At 43.4% G+C, this 14952-nt stretch overlaps 1 protein-coding gene across 2 annotated transcripts in view; it reads right to left on the bottom strand.

The window, feature by feature from the left end:
• Positions 1–1488: 1488 nt before the first annotated feature.
• The window catches only part of LOC117515209 (GRAM domain-containing protein 2A), a 143099-nt gene continuing 129635 nt past the window's right edge, over positions 1489–14952 (bottom strand). For both annotated transcript variants that reach the window (XM_034175684.1, XM_034175685.1), the window contains exons 11-12: positions 4333–4434; positions 1489–1695 (exon numbers count right to left, since the gene is read on the bottom strand). In XM_034175684.1, the coding sequence (XP_034031575.1) occupies positions 1647–1695; positions 4333–4434 (151 nt within the window). In that variant the 3' untranslated portion in view covers positions 1489–1646. The remainder of the gene's footprint in view (positions 1696–4332; positions 4435–14952) is intronic.

The raw sequence follows: 14952 nt of genomic DNA, 5'->3' as shown, positions 1-14952 counted from the left end.
TAAAGCGCCTTGGGGCAACTGTTTGTTGTGATTTGGCGCTATATAAATAAAATTGATTTGATTTGATACAAGAAGGTACACGGATTCTGTTGCAGCCCAATCCAATCCCCCCCCCCCCCACACACAGTAAACTAAATCAGTCTGTTATTTTAGTAGAATAAAATGTCAAAGAAGTCAATAAAAACAGTTTAGAACATGTAGAACAAAGTAGAAACCTAAAACCATCTCCTCAGCCTCGTATCACCTGCTGCAGCTCGACTCTCCTCGATTTACGTGCTGGAAACTCATCTGTGACATCATCATGTGACCACATGGTTTGTGCTTAAAGACCTCAAAAGAGCCTCTGAAAAGAGGCGTCACAAGAACAAGCAGAGATTTCTGGCATCCACCAATCCGGTGTGTCGCAGACCGAACGGTCGGCCCCTAAAAATCAGTCCACCTTTTGCATCTGTGCGTGTGTCAGTTCAGACCACAGCAGCTCGTGAGTCTGAGTTTCTTCACCCAAAGCGATCAAATGGATGATTGTGATTATTAACCATCAGATGATAAAAGGTCAAACTTCTTAAATCATTCTAAAGGCAGCTTGAAGCAGTAACAAGGTGAAATTCTGTGACACTTTGAAATGACAGATGTGCAGTGAACGCATCAGCTAGCAGCTCGTGTAGCCGCGGCGCTCTGATTGCTTCCTTGTCTTTAATGATGAAATAATGTTGAATTTATGTGTAAATGATTGTTGTAGAAAAGCTTCAGATATCAGTTGCTGAGATAGATGATGACTGGAGGCAGTTTGAAGCAGAAACGAGGCGAATCACTGAACCGCGGCTCATGATGCATGCACAGTGAAGGCAGGGGGGACAGATTTTTAGGGGGGACCTTTTGGTCGGTGACACCGGATCCAGATCACCTCCAAAGTTGAGTGTGTTCTTCCATGGCCTCATATCTGTGTTGAAAATGTCATTAGAATCTGTGACGTAGTTAAATGGTAAATGGAATGCATTTATATAGCACTTTTCCATCTGATTCAGACACTCAAAGCGCTTTACAATTATGCCTCACATTCACCTCGATATCAGGGCGCTGCCATACAAAGCGCTCACTACACACCGGGAGCAATAGGGGCCTTGCCCAAGGGCCCTTAGTGATTTTCCAGTCAGGTGGAGATTTGAACCCATGATCTTCTGGACTCAAACCCAACACCTTAACCATTAGACCAGGGGTAGGCAACCTGTTCCAGAAAGAGCCATGAGGGTGCAGGTTTTCTTTGCAGCCACTGACTCCACCAGGTGATTTCACTGATTAACTGATTCCATCTGCTCAAAGTGATATTAATCAGTAAAATCACCTGGTGGAGTCAGTGGCTGCAAAGAAAACCTGCACCCTCATGGCTCTTTCTGGAACAGGTTGCCTACCCCTGGGCTAGACCATCACCTATGTGTGTACAGTGTGTGTATTTACGTGACACTCTGTGAAGACTGTTCGGACTATTTCTGGCCACGCCTCTTTACTTTCAGCTCTATATGTTTGCCAAAGGTCAAAGGTCTGTGGTGCTGACATCATCCTGAGAGGCGACTTGTTTCACTGCTGACCCCTGGTGGGATATCTATGCAACTGCAGCTTTCAATTTTACTTCCTGATTGGCTTCAGCATCAGGTTCCTGTCTTCTGATTGGCCAGCCAGCACGGCACCGCCCCGCACCTGGAAACAGGAGCAGTCAGTCAGTCTGAAGTCTGCTGGACGTCCAGCTTTCAAACACAAACACAGGCTGTGTGTCCCACGGCTCTCCAGCCACAGGGACGGTGGGTCAGGACTCATGTGTTCAGGTGTGGGACGGTGGGTCAAGACCCGTGTGTTCAGGTGTGGGACGGTGGGTCAAGACTCGTGTGTTCAGGTGTGGGACGGTGGGTCAAGACCCGTGTGTTCAGGTGTGGGACGGTGGGTCAAGACCCGTGTGTTCAGGTGTGGGACGGTGGGTCAAGACCCGTGTGTTCAGGTGTGGGACGGTGGGTCAGGACTCATGTTCAGGTGTGGGACGGTGGGTCAAGACCCGTGTGTTCAGGTGTGGGACGGTGGGTCAAGACCCGTGTGTTCAGGTGTGGGACGGTGGGTCAAGACCCGTGTGTTCAGGTGTGGGACGGTGGGTCAGGACTCATGTTCAGGTGTGGGACGGTGGGTCAAGACCCGTGTGTTCAGGTGTGGGACGGTGGGTCAGGACTCATGTGTTCAGGTGTGGGACGGTGGGTCAAGACCCGTGTGTTCAGGTGTGGGACGGTGGGTCAGGACCTGTGTGTTCAGGTGTGGGACGGTGGGTCAGGACCCGTGTGTTCAGGTGTGGGACGGTGGGTCAAGACCCGTGTGTTCAGGTGTGGGACGGTGGGTCAGGACCCGTGTGTTCAGATGTGGCGCATTCTGAGGTGCTCTGGAGAGAGGAACTGAGATGTCCTGGGCTCTGGGACCCGTTAGTTCTGGTGCTTATTCCTGGATACCACAGTGTTGACCCCCAGGACATCATAGGTTACATCCCCACAGGACTCAGCACTTTAATATGAAAAAAGTCCTGTCTGCTGTGGGACTGTGTGCTGCTGCTGCCGCATCCACAAAACTCTGGAACCACCTTGGGACCTGGATAGTAACCACCCAGGCAGAGAACTGGACCATACCACATCTCTAAGACAGCTGTGGGTTCATTTTATTCTTCCTGACATTTAGTCAAAGAGCTGTCAGCCAGATTCCAGATCTGAGGGGACCAGTAGAGTCCTCAGATCCAGATTCTGTGGAGACTTTTAAGAACAGACTAAACACGTATCTTTTACTTGGTCCTGTGGTTAGAATGTGGTGCTACCATCTTTTTTTTTTTTAACTCTTTTCAGTTTTTACTTTTTTATTGTGCTTTTCTGAACTTTTCATTTTATTTTACTTTGTTTTTTGAACTGTTTCGTGTGAGGCGCTTTGACGCGACGCTGTCGTGAACTGGCGCGTTATAAATTGAATAAATTGGACTGATTTCAAATTGACTAGTCATGATTATGTCAAAATCATTGGCAACTAATTTAATAATCAGTGTCATTGTTTATTTTTTGAGCTTTGTTTTTCTCTCAAACATGCCGTCGTATCTTCCGCTGCCTTCCTGTCCTTGACGCAGATGCACAGTAGCGGTAATATCACGGCTAGCTGACAGCGCAGCTCAAACGTCGGCGAGCATTTTAACCCAATTTAAGAGAAAGACGTGCAGTGCAAAATCTGCCAGCCAGAAATTGTCTTTCCACAGCAGCACAACGGCGACGCAGGAGGAAGGAAACGTGGCTGATTCTGACGAAGCGAGAGTCATTTCATTAAGCTAATTATCAGCTAACATTAACGTCTATAGTGAGCTACTTACTAATATTGACAGATGTAAATGTTAACACTAACGATGACGGCTTCATTAGCCTGAGCACGCGTATGTTTGTGTTGCTGTAACATTATAGCAGCGATGTCACGTTTGAATAAGAAATGTGTTAACGCTAATGTTTTATAACGCGACGTTACAGTGCTAAAAATAGACGCTCCTCTTCACTGCATGACTTTGTGACCAAGTGAAAGCTGAATGAACTCTTATCTTAGCCGTCTAGTGAGCAGCTTGATGCTCGTGATGGTGAAATGAGAGCAGCTGTATGAAACATCTGATCCGATTAGTCGACTAATCACAAAAATAATCAGTGACGAGTTGATTATCAAAGTGATGCTTTGTGGCAGCCCTAACATGGACACACTGAAGTCACCGTGGACCAGAGGAAGGGCCTGGGAGAAGGTCAGCGACGGTGTCATGGCGAGGGAGGCACTGGGCTCAGAGTCACCACGACGCGGTCCGCCTGCTCTCAAACACAAAAGCACCGACCTGTAATCCTGCATTACGGGACTTTGAGAGACGCTGACCCACAACCTAAAATACAGACCAGATGTCTTTGCTACTTGGTCTTGTGGGATCTTCAGGAGCCACTGGAAAGACTCATGGATGATTCCTGAGGGAGACTAAGATTCTTCTTGCATTCTGAGGGAACGGTGGCTGTGACCTCTTGGCCACATGGCCAGTTTGTCCAGATGTTCTCCTGTGTGCAGGTGGACTGCCGCTGAGGACGCCACCTGCTGGAACAGGCCGAGGAGACATCCATCCATCACCTGTCTGTGGCAGATAGACGGTGACTTTAGAGGTGTGTGTTTGCCATCCAGCACCCGAGGCGGTTCCATCATGTGGTGACACGGTGATGACCTCTGTTTGAAAAGCTGATGACAGCCATGTTGTGTGATTGTGGAGAGATGTTTCCTTGTGGTGGAGGTGAGGCGGCGTGCTCGTACCTGTCTCTCAGCGCTGACTGGCTGCTCAGGAAGCTGAGCTGCTGCTCCAAACGACAAACTCTGAAGGCCAGGTAACAGGAAGACAAGACCAAGACCAAGACCCTGAAAGACAGACAGACAGACACAGGACCTGCCTGTTTGTGTTTGGGGGACATTACAACACTGCGCTGCTGCCCGTCTGTGGAAGACGCGTCACGGAGACAGACTGCAGAGTTTCGAAGGGTTCCTTCTGATGTGTTTGTTTTTGCCACTGAGGTCAAACGTGTGCAAACTTCACCACACGCCTGCATGACAGTGCACGAGGACTGTATCTGTCACATGTGCAAAAACAGCGCATCGTGTCCACTTCACACAACTGGCTTCATGAATATACAGTCTGGGATCTGTAATGCGCACATTTGAAACCTTGGCATTAGCATAGTGCATCTGACACACTGCAGCTCCAGCACAGAAGAAAGAAAAAAATCATTTAGTGTAAATGTTGGCCAACATCACGGTTGTGCACATAGAACTCTCATGCACGTACAACAGCCATTTTTAATTATTTTATTATTATTTTTATATTTCAGAAGTGCCCCTGAAATTGCATTTGAAATTGACACCAAAAGATGGCAGGCTACAATACAACTCTGATACAAAACATCCATGACTTGTGTCAGGGTTTGAGTTTTGTTTGATTATCTGTTTTTAATTTTGTTTCTTTGTATCTGTTTAGTTTTTGTATTTTGTTGGTTTTGGTTTGTTTATTCTCTTGCTGGGTTTTTCTGCTTGGGTCTGTCTGTCTCTACTTCTCTTGTCTGTCTCTTGGTTCTTGGTGATGGGTGTTTCTCTCTCTCTCTCTGGCCACACCCTTGTTCTGGTGCTTTCCATGCACACCTGTTCATGATTTGCTGATTGTCACCTGCGGTTATATAAGCTCACTGGGTGTGTTTGTCCCTCACCAGTTTGTTGTGTCTTGTGTCTTCGTTCCAGCTCTGTGCCTGCGTTCCATAGTCCTGCCTGCCTCCTTGTGTGTTCCTGACCAGCCTGTTGTTTTGACCACGCCTTTTTGCCTGATAATTTTTGTACTGCTGCTTTTTCTTTGACTGCCTACTTGTGTACTGACCTCTGCAATCCACTAAAGTAAAGCCTTTTAATAACCAGAGGTGTTTGTTAGAGCCGTGCATTTGTGTCCAGTAATTCCTGACCATCCAGCACAATAAATTGTTAATGCAAATAAACATCAATTTCAATTTATTTTCATTTATATAGCGCCAACTCTCAACAAAGTTGCCTCAAGGTGCTTCACACATGTAAGGTCTAACCTTACAAACCACCAGAGCTTTCTGTCACCATTTGTTTTATTATACATCTGTGTAATTAATTAAATGATCTTCATGGACGATTCATTCGCGTGCGCACGTGAAAAAAAACAAACAGCTGCTGCGGTGCTGCTCACTCTCCCCACAAACTCTGTCATAATTGTGAAATAAAGGACAAAAGGGACATAAGTCCTGCTCACAGGCTGGCTACCAGACACAGGACATGTCCACATCAAGTATAAACTCCAGACATCTTCATGTCACTACATATCCAGGCCCTGATTGGTCATCGCGGTGCGACAAGACGAAAAAGTTCAGATTTTTCAATGCAACGCGATATTGTGCCACAAACACCCAATTGCTCAAAATTGCTTCATTTGCATCGCTTTATTCGCGTCCATCACATGACATTGGTTGGCTTGAACTTTTGTGGCACCACAATGCGTCCTTCCATAGGGATTACATGGAAACCTGTCGCCTCCGTCGCTCACGTCGCGTGCAGTGTGAACGCGGCTTAAGAGCCCCAGTGACCCCCCCCCACCCCCCACCATCCCCCGGTGCCCCTAATCACTGTAGCAAGTTTGGTGTTGACTGCTAAATTACTGTGGCTGTGCACAGAGCGTACACACACACACACACACACACATACATAGATTACCTTTTATATTTATTCACCTTATTCAGGAAGTCAGGGTGGGCAGCTCCATTTTGTCAAACAACTTCCTGTTTGTCACTGCGTCAGTGATTAGCTACGTGGGAACACAGTACGCTAGACGTGTCCAAACATGAGCAGCATTCATTGTTCAGTTCGTTAGTGCCACAACAACTGGAAGAAGAGGAAAATTATCCCTTCCAGAACTATGTTTAGAACATGGAAAGCAGAGATCTGAGTGCTGTGGTCCAGCATTTAACTTGTTCCCTCCTCCATCGAAAGACGAAGATCTCTGGTGTTGGATAAAGGCGCTGAATTTGAAAAATCTGTCCAAGCGTCCCTGTCTGTTCTTTTTATTTTATGGAGAAAAAACCCACACCACTGGATCTTTACCCAGAGAAATGGATGGACTATAACGCTCCGTTGAAGAAGCCACGGCGGATGCTAGTGAGATAAACAGGTAAGCTGTGTTTGTAGCGTTAGCGGCTATTCGATTTACTCATTTTCTGGCGCACTGCGTGAAATAACACCATATGTATATTAACGTTACGTAATCTTGGCATTACGGTGATACTACTTGTCAAGTAGTATTTTAACTTGATTGTGCTTTTATACGAGCTTCAGCGCGGCTCTGTGCGGCGCGGAGCTCGTAGTTCCTCATAGCCAAACCGTCCACGCCGAGTGACAACACAAAGTAGTTAAAAATAACCGAGGGCCACTTTTTCACGTCCTCTTCCCGCTCTGTTCTGACCCGCGGCTGAGCCAGAGTCGATCCCTTTGAGCTTTTCAAAAAGGTTTTTGTTTCTAACCGTGGCATATCTTCCATTGTTCTATACTGAAAACACCGCTCAGCGGAAGTCCTAAGACAAAGGGAAATGGCTCTGTTGTAAAAGTGGGCGGGGCTGAATAAGATGAATAGATGCAGTGTTTTAAAAAGTTAGCTTCGATAACTGCTAATCAGCTAACTGAAAAACTATCTTTTTTAACTCTAAACTGCCTAACAACCTATTGGAAGCTACAGATAACCGATAACTTTCAATTTTGCCTCCCATATGCTCTCAGCTACTAAGAAGCTGATTTTGAGTTTAAACACCACCAAAGCTTCTAACAGAACCAATAGCAATCACAAACCCAAACAGCCAATGAGCCAGAGCTTCTGTCTTTGTGCGCTCTGCCCCCTGCTGTAGGAAGACATCATTTACCCTGACAGGATACAGTGGCCCAGCGATGAGGCAGAGGTCTTGAAATGGAAAGCAGGTTTGAATGATGGTTTTGCTTTATAAATAAAATTATTCTGGACAGAATAACTACATTAATGTAAACAGATAAAAAAGAAAGTAATATATAACACATATCTGTTAATTTTAAAATAATGCACCAATTCTGAAGATGTGAACATTAACACACCAAAGGGATTATGGGTAAACTAAGCCTCTGCTCATACTGATTGGTTGAGTAATTCATTCTATGTAAAAACCAACACAAGTGAATCAATGTAACATGTGTTGGTGTTTACAAATAAATGTGCTTTTGTAAAATATGTAATTTTCTTCATTTGTATAAAAAAAAGAAAAATTTTCAAGATCCCGCTAGACAGCGCCTAAGCGCACAACTCTATCCGGTTAGGGAGACGAGGTTTCTTTCAATAACAGTTTCTGTGTAGGCTCTCAGTTGTCCAGGTGGTTTCCATAGTAGAGAAGCTTGAATCTTCGACTGGACTGGGTTGCTTGACGCGAGGACGTTTCGCTTCAAATCGCAGAAGCTTCCTCAGCTAAAATTCTTGCTCTGGTGGTCTGACTTCTGTCTCGACTCTTGTAGAGAAGAATAATCAAGTAGTCACAAAAGATGGAGTTTTAAACCTAACCAGACCCCTCCTACCGAGAGGCAGACTGCTATAGGCTGGTGACTAAACAATAGCTCTAATCAGCACCTATTGTGCTCTAGTTAGCACCCTCCTAATGACAGGGCAGCTGTCCCTCTCCTGATGGCTCCCTTGATGACTCTGCTGATGATGTGAATGACTCATTACCATGAACAAAAGATTGAAACTGCTTTGACCTGAGTACCCCATTGTAAACAGGGGATAAAGTGTGTCTCAGACCACCTCCCCGGTTAAGGCTGGGTTTCAAACGTTTCACAAAGAATGCCTCCTTGACCCCTCTCTCAAACCATTTCTTCTCTCTGGCTAATATTTTAACTTCCTTGTCCTCAATAACAGCTGTCAAAAAACTTTGAGTTGTGTGGTGATAGGAATCGCTGTTTGAATGTTTGAATAACGATGTCAGTCGCACAAAGAAATCAACTAATAGTGAAAACGTTCGGTGCGGTGTCATAATGCAGCGATCAGTCGCTCCATGCAGTGTCATAACATCCGATCGGTTAGCGGCTTGGTGCGGTGTCATAACAGATCAATCAGTCAGTCCGTGAGGCGTCATAACATCCGATCGGTTAGCGGCTTGGTGCGGTGTCATAACAGATCAATCAGTCAGTCCGTGAGGCGTCATAACATCCGATCAGTTAGCGGCTTGGTGCGGTGTCATAACTGATTGATCGCTCCATGCGGTGTCATAACATCAAGCCTGGTACACATGACAAGATAATTAGGTCGATATCGGACCCGATCTTCCCCTTCCGACAATCTTAAGGACGCCCCGACAATCGTGATGACACTAAATATAATCTTATCAGATATTCCTGCCGTGTGTGGTGTGTTAAGAAGGACGTGATGCGCTAAATGTGACATGCAGCCAATCAGAAAGCGAGGTGTCTGACCTGGGAATGTTTGTGTGTGAAATCTGTGTGGTGCTTTTACCGTGTGTCTGACACACACACACACTGTACAACTAAACCTGTCAGATCTATGATTTGTTTTTATCTCCACGTATGTGGTCTCAGGTTTTGGAAACTACAGATAATTTTAAAATCCTGCGGTGGACAACACTGTGATATAACCGGTCACCAGTAGATGGCAGTGTTCTATGCATTTTGATGCCAGTTATATCACATGGCCTGAATCACAATTTCAGCTTTTGGAGAAGCAACCTGAGCTTCTTCTGGCATTTTTACATAAAACAAACACAATAACAACGTCTATAAACCCAGAGAATATATTCACGAGAGTTTTAGGTGCAATATACAAAGAGTTTAATACAGTTGTCCGTGTGGAGCCTGATCAGAGTGTGTCACATGCGTTTCTTCTGTCGTGAATGTACTGAGGTTACCCATAATGCACCTGGGCACAGCATGTCCACACTAAAACCTTCCAAATTAGTGCATTACTTTAAAACTAAAACATATATCTGATATTTTCACTTTATAAAACTTCAGATTCTAAAACCTGACTGAAACTCTTCAAATAGACCATTCCTCTGCAGATGATCAGTTAGCTGTTTTACAACTACCCTTTCAAGAATTTTTGAGAGAAAAGGAAGGTTGGAGATTGGCCTATAATTAGCTAAGATAGCTGGGTCAAGTGATGGCTTTTTAAGTAATGGTTTAATTACTGCCACCTTAAAAGCCTGTGGTACATAGCCAACTAATAAAGATAGATTGATCATATTTAAGATCAAAGCATTAAATAATGGTAGGGCTTCCTTGAGCAGCCTGGTAGTCTTACACACCTCTCTGCAGCTTCTCTCCCCCTGCCATCCCCTCATTACCCCATCCCCGTAGAGACGGCGTCTGCTCCCAGACCACCAATAACCAGCAAAAATCTATTTAAGCATAAAAATTCAAAAAGAAAAAATAATATAGCACCTTCAACTGCACCACAGACTAAAACAGTTAAATGTGGTCTATTAAACATTAGGTCTCTTCTTCTAAGTCCCTGTTGGTAAATGATATAATAATTGATCAACATATTGATTTATTCTGCCTTACAGAAACCTGGTTACAGCAGGATGAATATGTTAGTTTAAATGAGTCAACACCCCCGAGTCACACTAACTGTCAGAATGCTCGTAGCACGGGCCGGGGCGGAGGATTAGCAGCAATCTTCCATTCCAGCTTATTAATTAATCAAAAACCCAGACAGAGCTTTAATTCATTTGAAAGCTTGACTCTTAGTCTTGTCCATCCAAATTGGAAGTCCCAAAAACCAGTTTTATTTGTTATTATCTATCGTCCACCTGGTCGTTACTGTGAGTTTCTCTGTGAATTTTCAGACCTTTTGTCTGACTTAGTGCTTAGCTCAGATAAGATAATTATAGTGGGCGATTTTAACATCCACACAGATGCTGAGAATGACAGCCTCAACACTGCAATTAATCTATTATTAGACTCAATTGGCTTTGCTCAAAAAGTAAATGAGTCCATCCACCACTTTAATCATATCTTAGATCTTGTTCTGACTTATGGTATGGAAATTGAAGACTTAACAGTATTCCCTGAAAACTCCCTTCTGTCTGATCATTTCTTAATAACATTTACATTTACTCTGATGGACTACCCAGCAGTGGGGAATAAGTTTCATTACACTAGAAGTCTTTCAGAAAGCGCTGTAACTAGGTTTAAGGATATGATTCCTTCTTTATGTTCTCTAATGCCATATACCAACACAGTGCAGAGTAGCTACCTAAACTCTGTAAGTGAGATAGAGTATCTCGTCAATAGTTTTACATCCTCATTGAAGACAACTTTGGATGCTGTAGCTCCTCTGAAAAAGAGAGCTTTAAATCAGAAGTGCCTGACTCCGTGGTATAACTCACAAACTCACAGCTTAAAGCAGATAACCCGTAAGTTGGAGAGGAAATGGCGTCTCACTAATTTAGAAGATCTTCACTTAGCCTGGAAAAAGAGTCTGTTGCTCTATAAAAAAGCCCTCCGTAAAGCTAGGACATCTTTCTACTCATCACTAATTGAAGAAAATAAGAACAACCCCAGGTTTCTTTTCAGCACTGTAGCCAGGCTGACAAAGAGTCAGAGCTCTATTGAGCAGAGTATTCCTTTAACTTTAACTAGTAATGACTTCATGACTTTCTTTGCTAATAAAATTTTAACTATTAGAGAAAAAATTACTCATAACCATCCCAAAGACGTATCGTTATCTTTGGCTGCTTTCAGTGATGCCGGTATTTGGTTAGACTCTTTCTCTCCGATTGTTCTGTCTGAGTTATTTTCATTAGTTACTTCATCCAAACCATCAACATGTTTATTAGACCCCATTCCTACCAGGCTGCTCAAGGAAGCCCTACCATTATTTAATGCTTCGATCTTAAATATGATCAATCTATCTTTATTAGTTGGCTATGTACCACAGGCTTTTAAGGTGGCAGTAATTAAACCATTACTTAAAAAGCCATCACTTGACCCAGCTATCTTAGCTAATTATAGGCCAATCTCCAACCTTCCTTTTCTCTCAAAAATTCTTGAAAGGGTAGTTGTAAAACAGCTAACTGATCATCTGCAGAGGAATGGTCTATTTGAAGAGTTTCAGTCAGGTTTTAGAATTCATCATAGTACAGAAACAGCATTAGTGAAGGTTACAAATGATCTTCTTATGGCCTCGGACAGTGGACTCATCTCTGTGCTTGTTCTGTTAGACCTCAGTTCTGCTTTTGATACTGTTGACCATAAAATTTTATTACAGAGATTAGAGCATGCCATAGGTATTAAAGGCACTGCGCTGCGGTGGTTTGAATCATATTTATCTAATAGATTACAATTTGTTCATGTAAATGGGGAATCTTCTTCACAGACTAAGGTTAATTATGGAGTTCCACAAGGTTCTGTGCTAGGACCAATTTTATTCACTTTATACATGCTTCCCTTAGGCAGTATTATTAGACGTCATTCCTTAAATTTTCATTGTTACGCAGATGATACCCAGCTTTATCTATCCATGAAGCCAGAGGACACACACCAATTAGCTAAACTGCAGGATTGTCTTACAGACATAAGGACATGGATGACCTCTAATTTCCTGCTTTTAAACTCAGATAAAACTGAAGTTATTGTACTTGGCCCCACAAATCTTAGAAACATGGTGTCTAACCAGATCCTTACTCTGGATGGCATTACCCTGACCTCTAGTAATACTGTGAGAAATCTTGGAGTCATTTTTGATCAGGATATGTCATTCAAAGCGCATATTAAACAAATATGTAGGACTGCTTTTTTGCATTTATGTAATATCTCTAAAATTAGAAAGGTCTTGTCTCAGAGTGATGCTGAAAAACTAATTCATACATTTATTTCCTCTAGGCTGGACTATTGTAATTCATTATTATCAGGTTGTCCTAAAAGTTCCCTGAAAAGCCTTCAGTTAGTTCAAAATGCTGCAGCTAGAGTACTGACGGGGACTAGAAGGGGAGAGCATATCTCACCCATATTGGCCTCTCTTCATTGGCTTCCATTTAAAATTCTTCTTCTTACTTATAAGGTTTTGAATAATCAGGTCCCATCTTATCTTAGGGACCTCATAGTACCATATCACCCCAATAGAGCGCTTCGCTCTCAGATTGCAGGCTTACTTGTAGTTCCTAGGGTTTTTAAGAGTAGAATGGGAGGCAGAGCCTTCAGCTTTCAGGCTCCTCTCCTGTGGAACCAGCTCCCAATTCAGATGAGGGAGACAGACACCCTCTCTACTTTTAAGATTAGGCTTAAAACTTTCCTTTTTGCTAAAGCTTATAGTTAGGGCTGGATCAGGTGACCCTGAACCATCCCTTAGTTATGCTGCTATAGACTTAGACTGCTGGGGGGTTCCCATGATGCACTAAGTGTTTCTTTCTCTTTTTGCTCTGTATGCTCCACTCCGCATTTAATCATTAGTGATTGATCTCTGCTCCCCTCCACAGCATGTCTTTTTCCTGGTTCTCTCCCTCAGCCCCAACCAGTCCCAGCAGAAGACTGCCCCTCCCTGAGCCTGGTTCTGCTGGAGGTTTCTTCCTGTTAAAAGGGAGTTTTTCCTTCCCACTGTCGCCAAGTGCTTGCTCACAGGGGGTCGTTTTGACCATTGGGGTTTTTCTGTAATTATTGTATGGCTTTGCCTTACAATATAAAGCACCTTGGGGCAACTGTTTGTTGTGATTTGGCGCTATATAAATAAAATTGATTGATTGATTGATTGATCTTTAAACCAACACACAACACACGTCACATTAACGTGTTGGTTTACATAATGGATTACTGAACCAATCACTGTTTAGCACTTTTACCCAGAATGCTTTGTGGTCTGTGTTTGTTACAAAACCTCAGAATTAGTGCCTTATTCAACATTAAACGATATATGTTATATTTTAACTTTGTACAAATGACAGAATTGACATTAATGGAGTTATTCTATCAGTATTTTCGAAAAACCATAAGTTAGTATGACTTTATTTTTCAAGATCTCCACCTGACTGGAGTGTTGAAATTGATAGGGAGCTGGTCTTATGGCTGCTCTTGGTGTGCCTCTGTGGTGGGAGCGCTGTTGTAAACAAGAGCTTCCAGCAGGGCAGAATGTTGAAGGAAAAATGATTATGATTAATAAAGAGTTGATTTTGTGGATGCTCTCAGGATTTGTCTTTGCTGCTTCCTGCAGGGGGCAGCATGGTCAAACAGTCTTGCTTATTCTTTAGGTCTTTTACCGCTTTTAATGCTTTCAAAAGCGATCGTGTTAAAAATCAATCTCAGCTCTTTAGTAACTGCAAATGTCCCATAGACAACACCGGAATTTATCGATTATCTGTAACTTCCGATACATTTTTGGGTGGTTTATCGGTTTATCTTTATCAAAGATAACTTTTCAGTTATCTTATTATCTGTTATCGAAGTTAATTTTTTGGTTATCTGTGCCCACCACTGGCTTTATCCAAAAAACAGGCTCAGGTCGATACACAAGAAGTCAATCAGTACAGGCAGTGGTACAGATGGTCAAGAGGCGAAGACGCGGTCAAACAACGAGCAAGGATCAGATACGGAGAAGCAGGTTCACTGGTCATGGTCAAAAAACGGGTGAGAGTCGAGCACAGAAAGACACAGAGCAAAAACAAGATGAGGAAGGCTTGCTGTCCTCTTTCACTGTCCCCTCACACTGGGGCAAGAGCAGAAGGCAAGAGCACAAGGCATGGAGCACAACGAACGAGCAGTGAACAGAGGACTTAAATACAGAGGTTATTCAGAGTGTGATAAGATGCAGGTGCAGGGAAGAAGGCGTGGCCAGACGAGACGAGCGGAGTGACAAGGGGCGTGTCAGATAAAAGCAGCAAAACTGGAATGTGACAGTGACTAGACAAATGTTAAACAACTAATAATGAAACCTAAAATCCAAACGTGATTGAAACAAAATAAATAAATGACAGAGCAGAAACAGAACAACTACTAGTGACTAAAGTGATACAGATACAAAATGGAAGAAAAACTACTAATACATGTAAAATAAAACACAGAGACAAGACTAAAGTAAGATGACTGAACATGCATAATAAACAGAAAACAGAAACTACAAAGTAACAAATAGAAAATCAAAACTGAGGATCAAAGAAGGGGCGAAGACAAGGACAGCGAAAAACATGATGACCCAGGGCCAGATTAGGGCTAAAACATGACACGCGTGACATGGATCATTCGTCCCATTTGTGCTGCGTTGCATTTATCGTACAAATTGGTTCCATACGTTTGGTACCGTTGCACGCTGCAAACCCCGCCCACACACACATTAGTGGGGGTGACGTTTGGCTAACCATG

This window comes from Thalassophryne amazonica, chromosome 8 (genome assembly GCF_902500255.1).
Source record: "Thalassophryne amazonica chromosome 8, fThaAma1.1, whole genome shotgun sequence".
Lineage (NCBI taxonomy): Eukaryota > Metazoa > Chordata > Actinopteri > Batrachoidiformes > Batrachoididae > Thalassophryne > Thalassophryne amazonica.
This window is presented reverse-complemented; position numbering and strand designations above follow the sequence as displayed.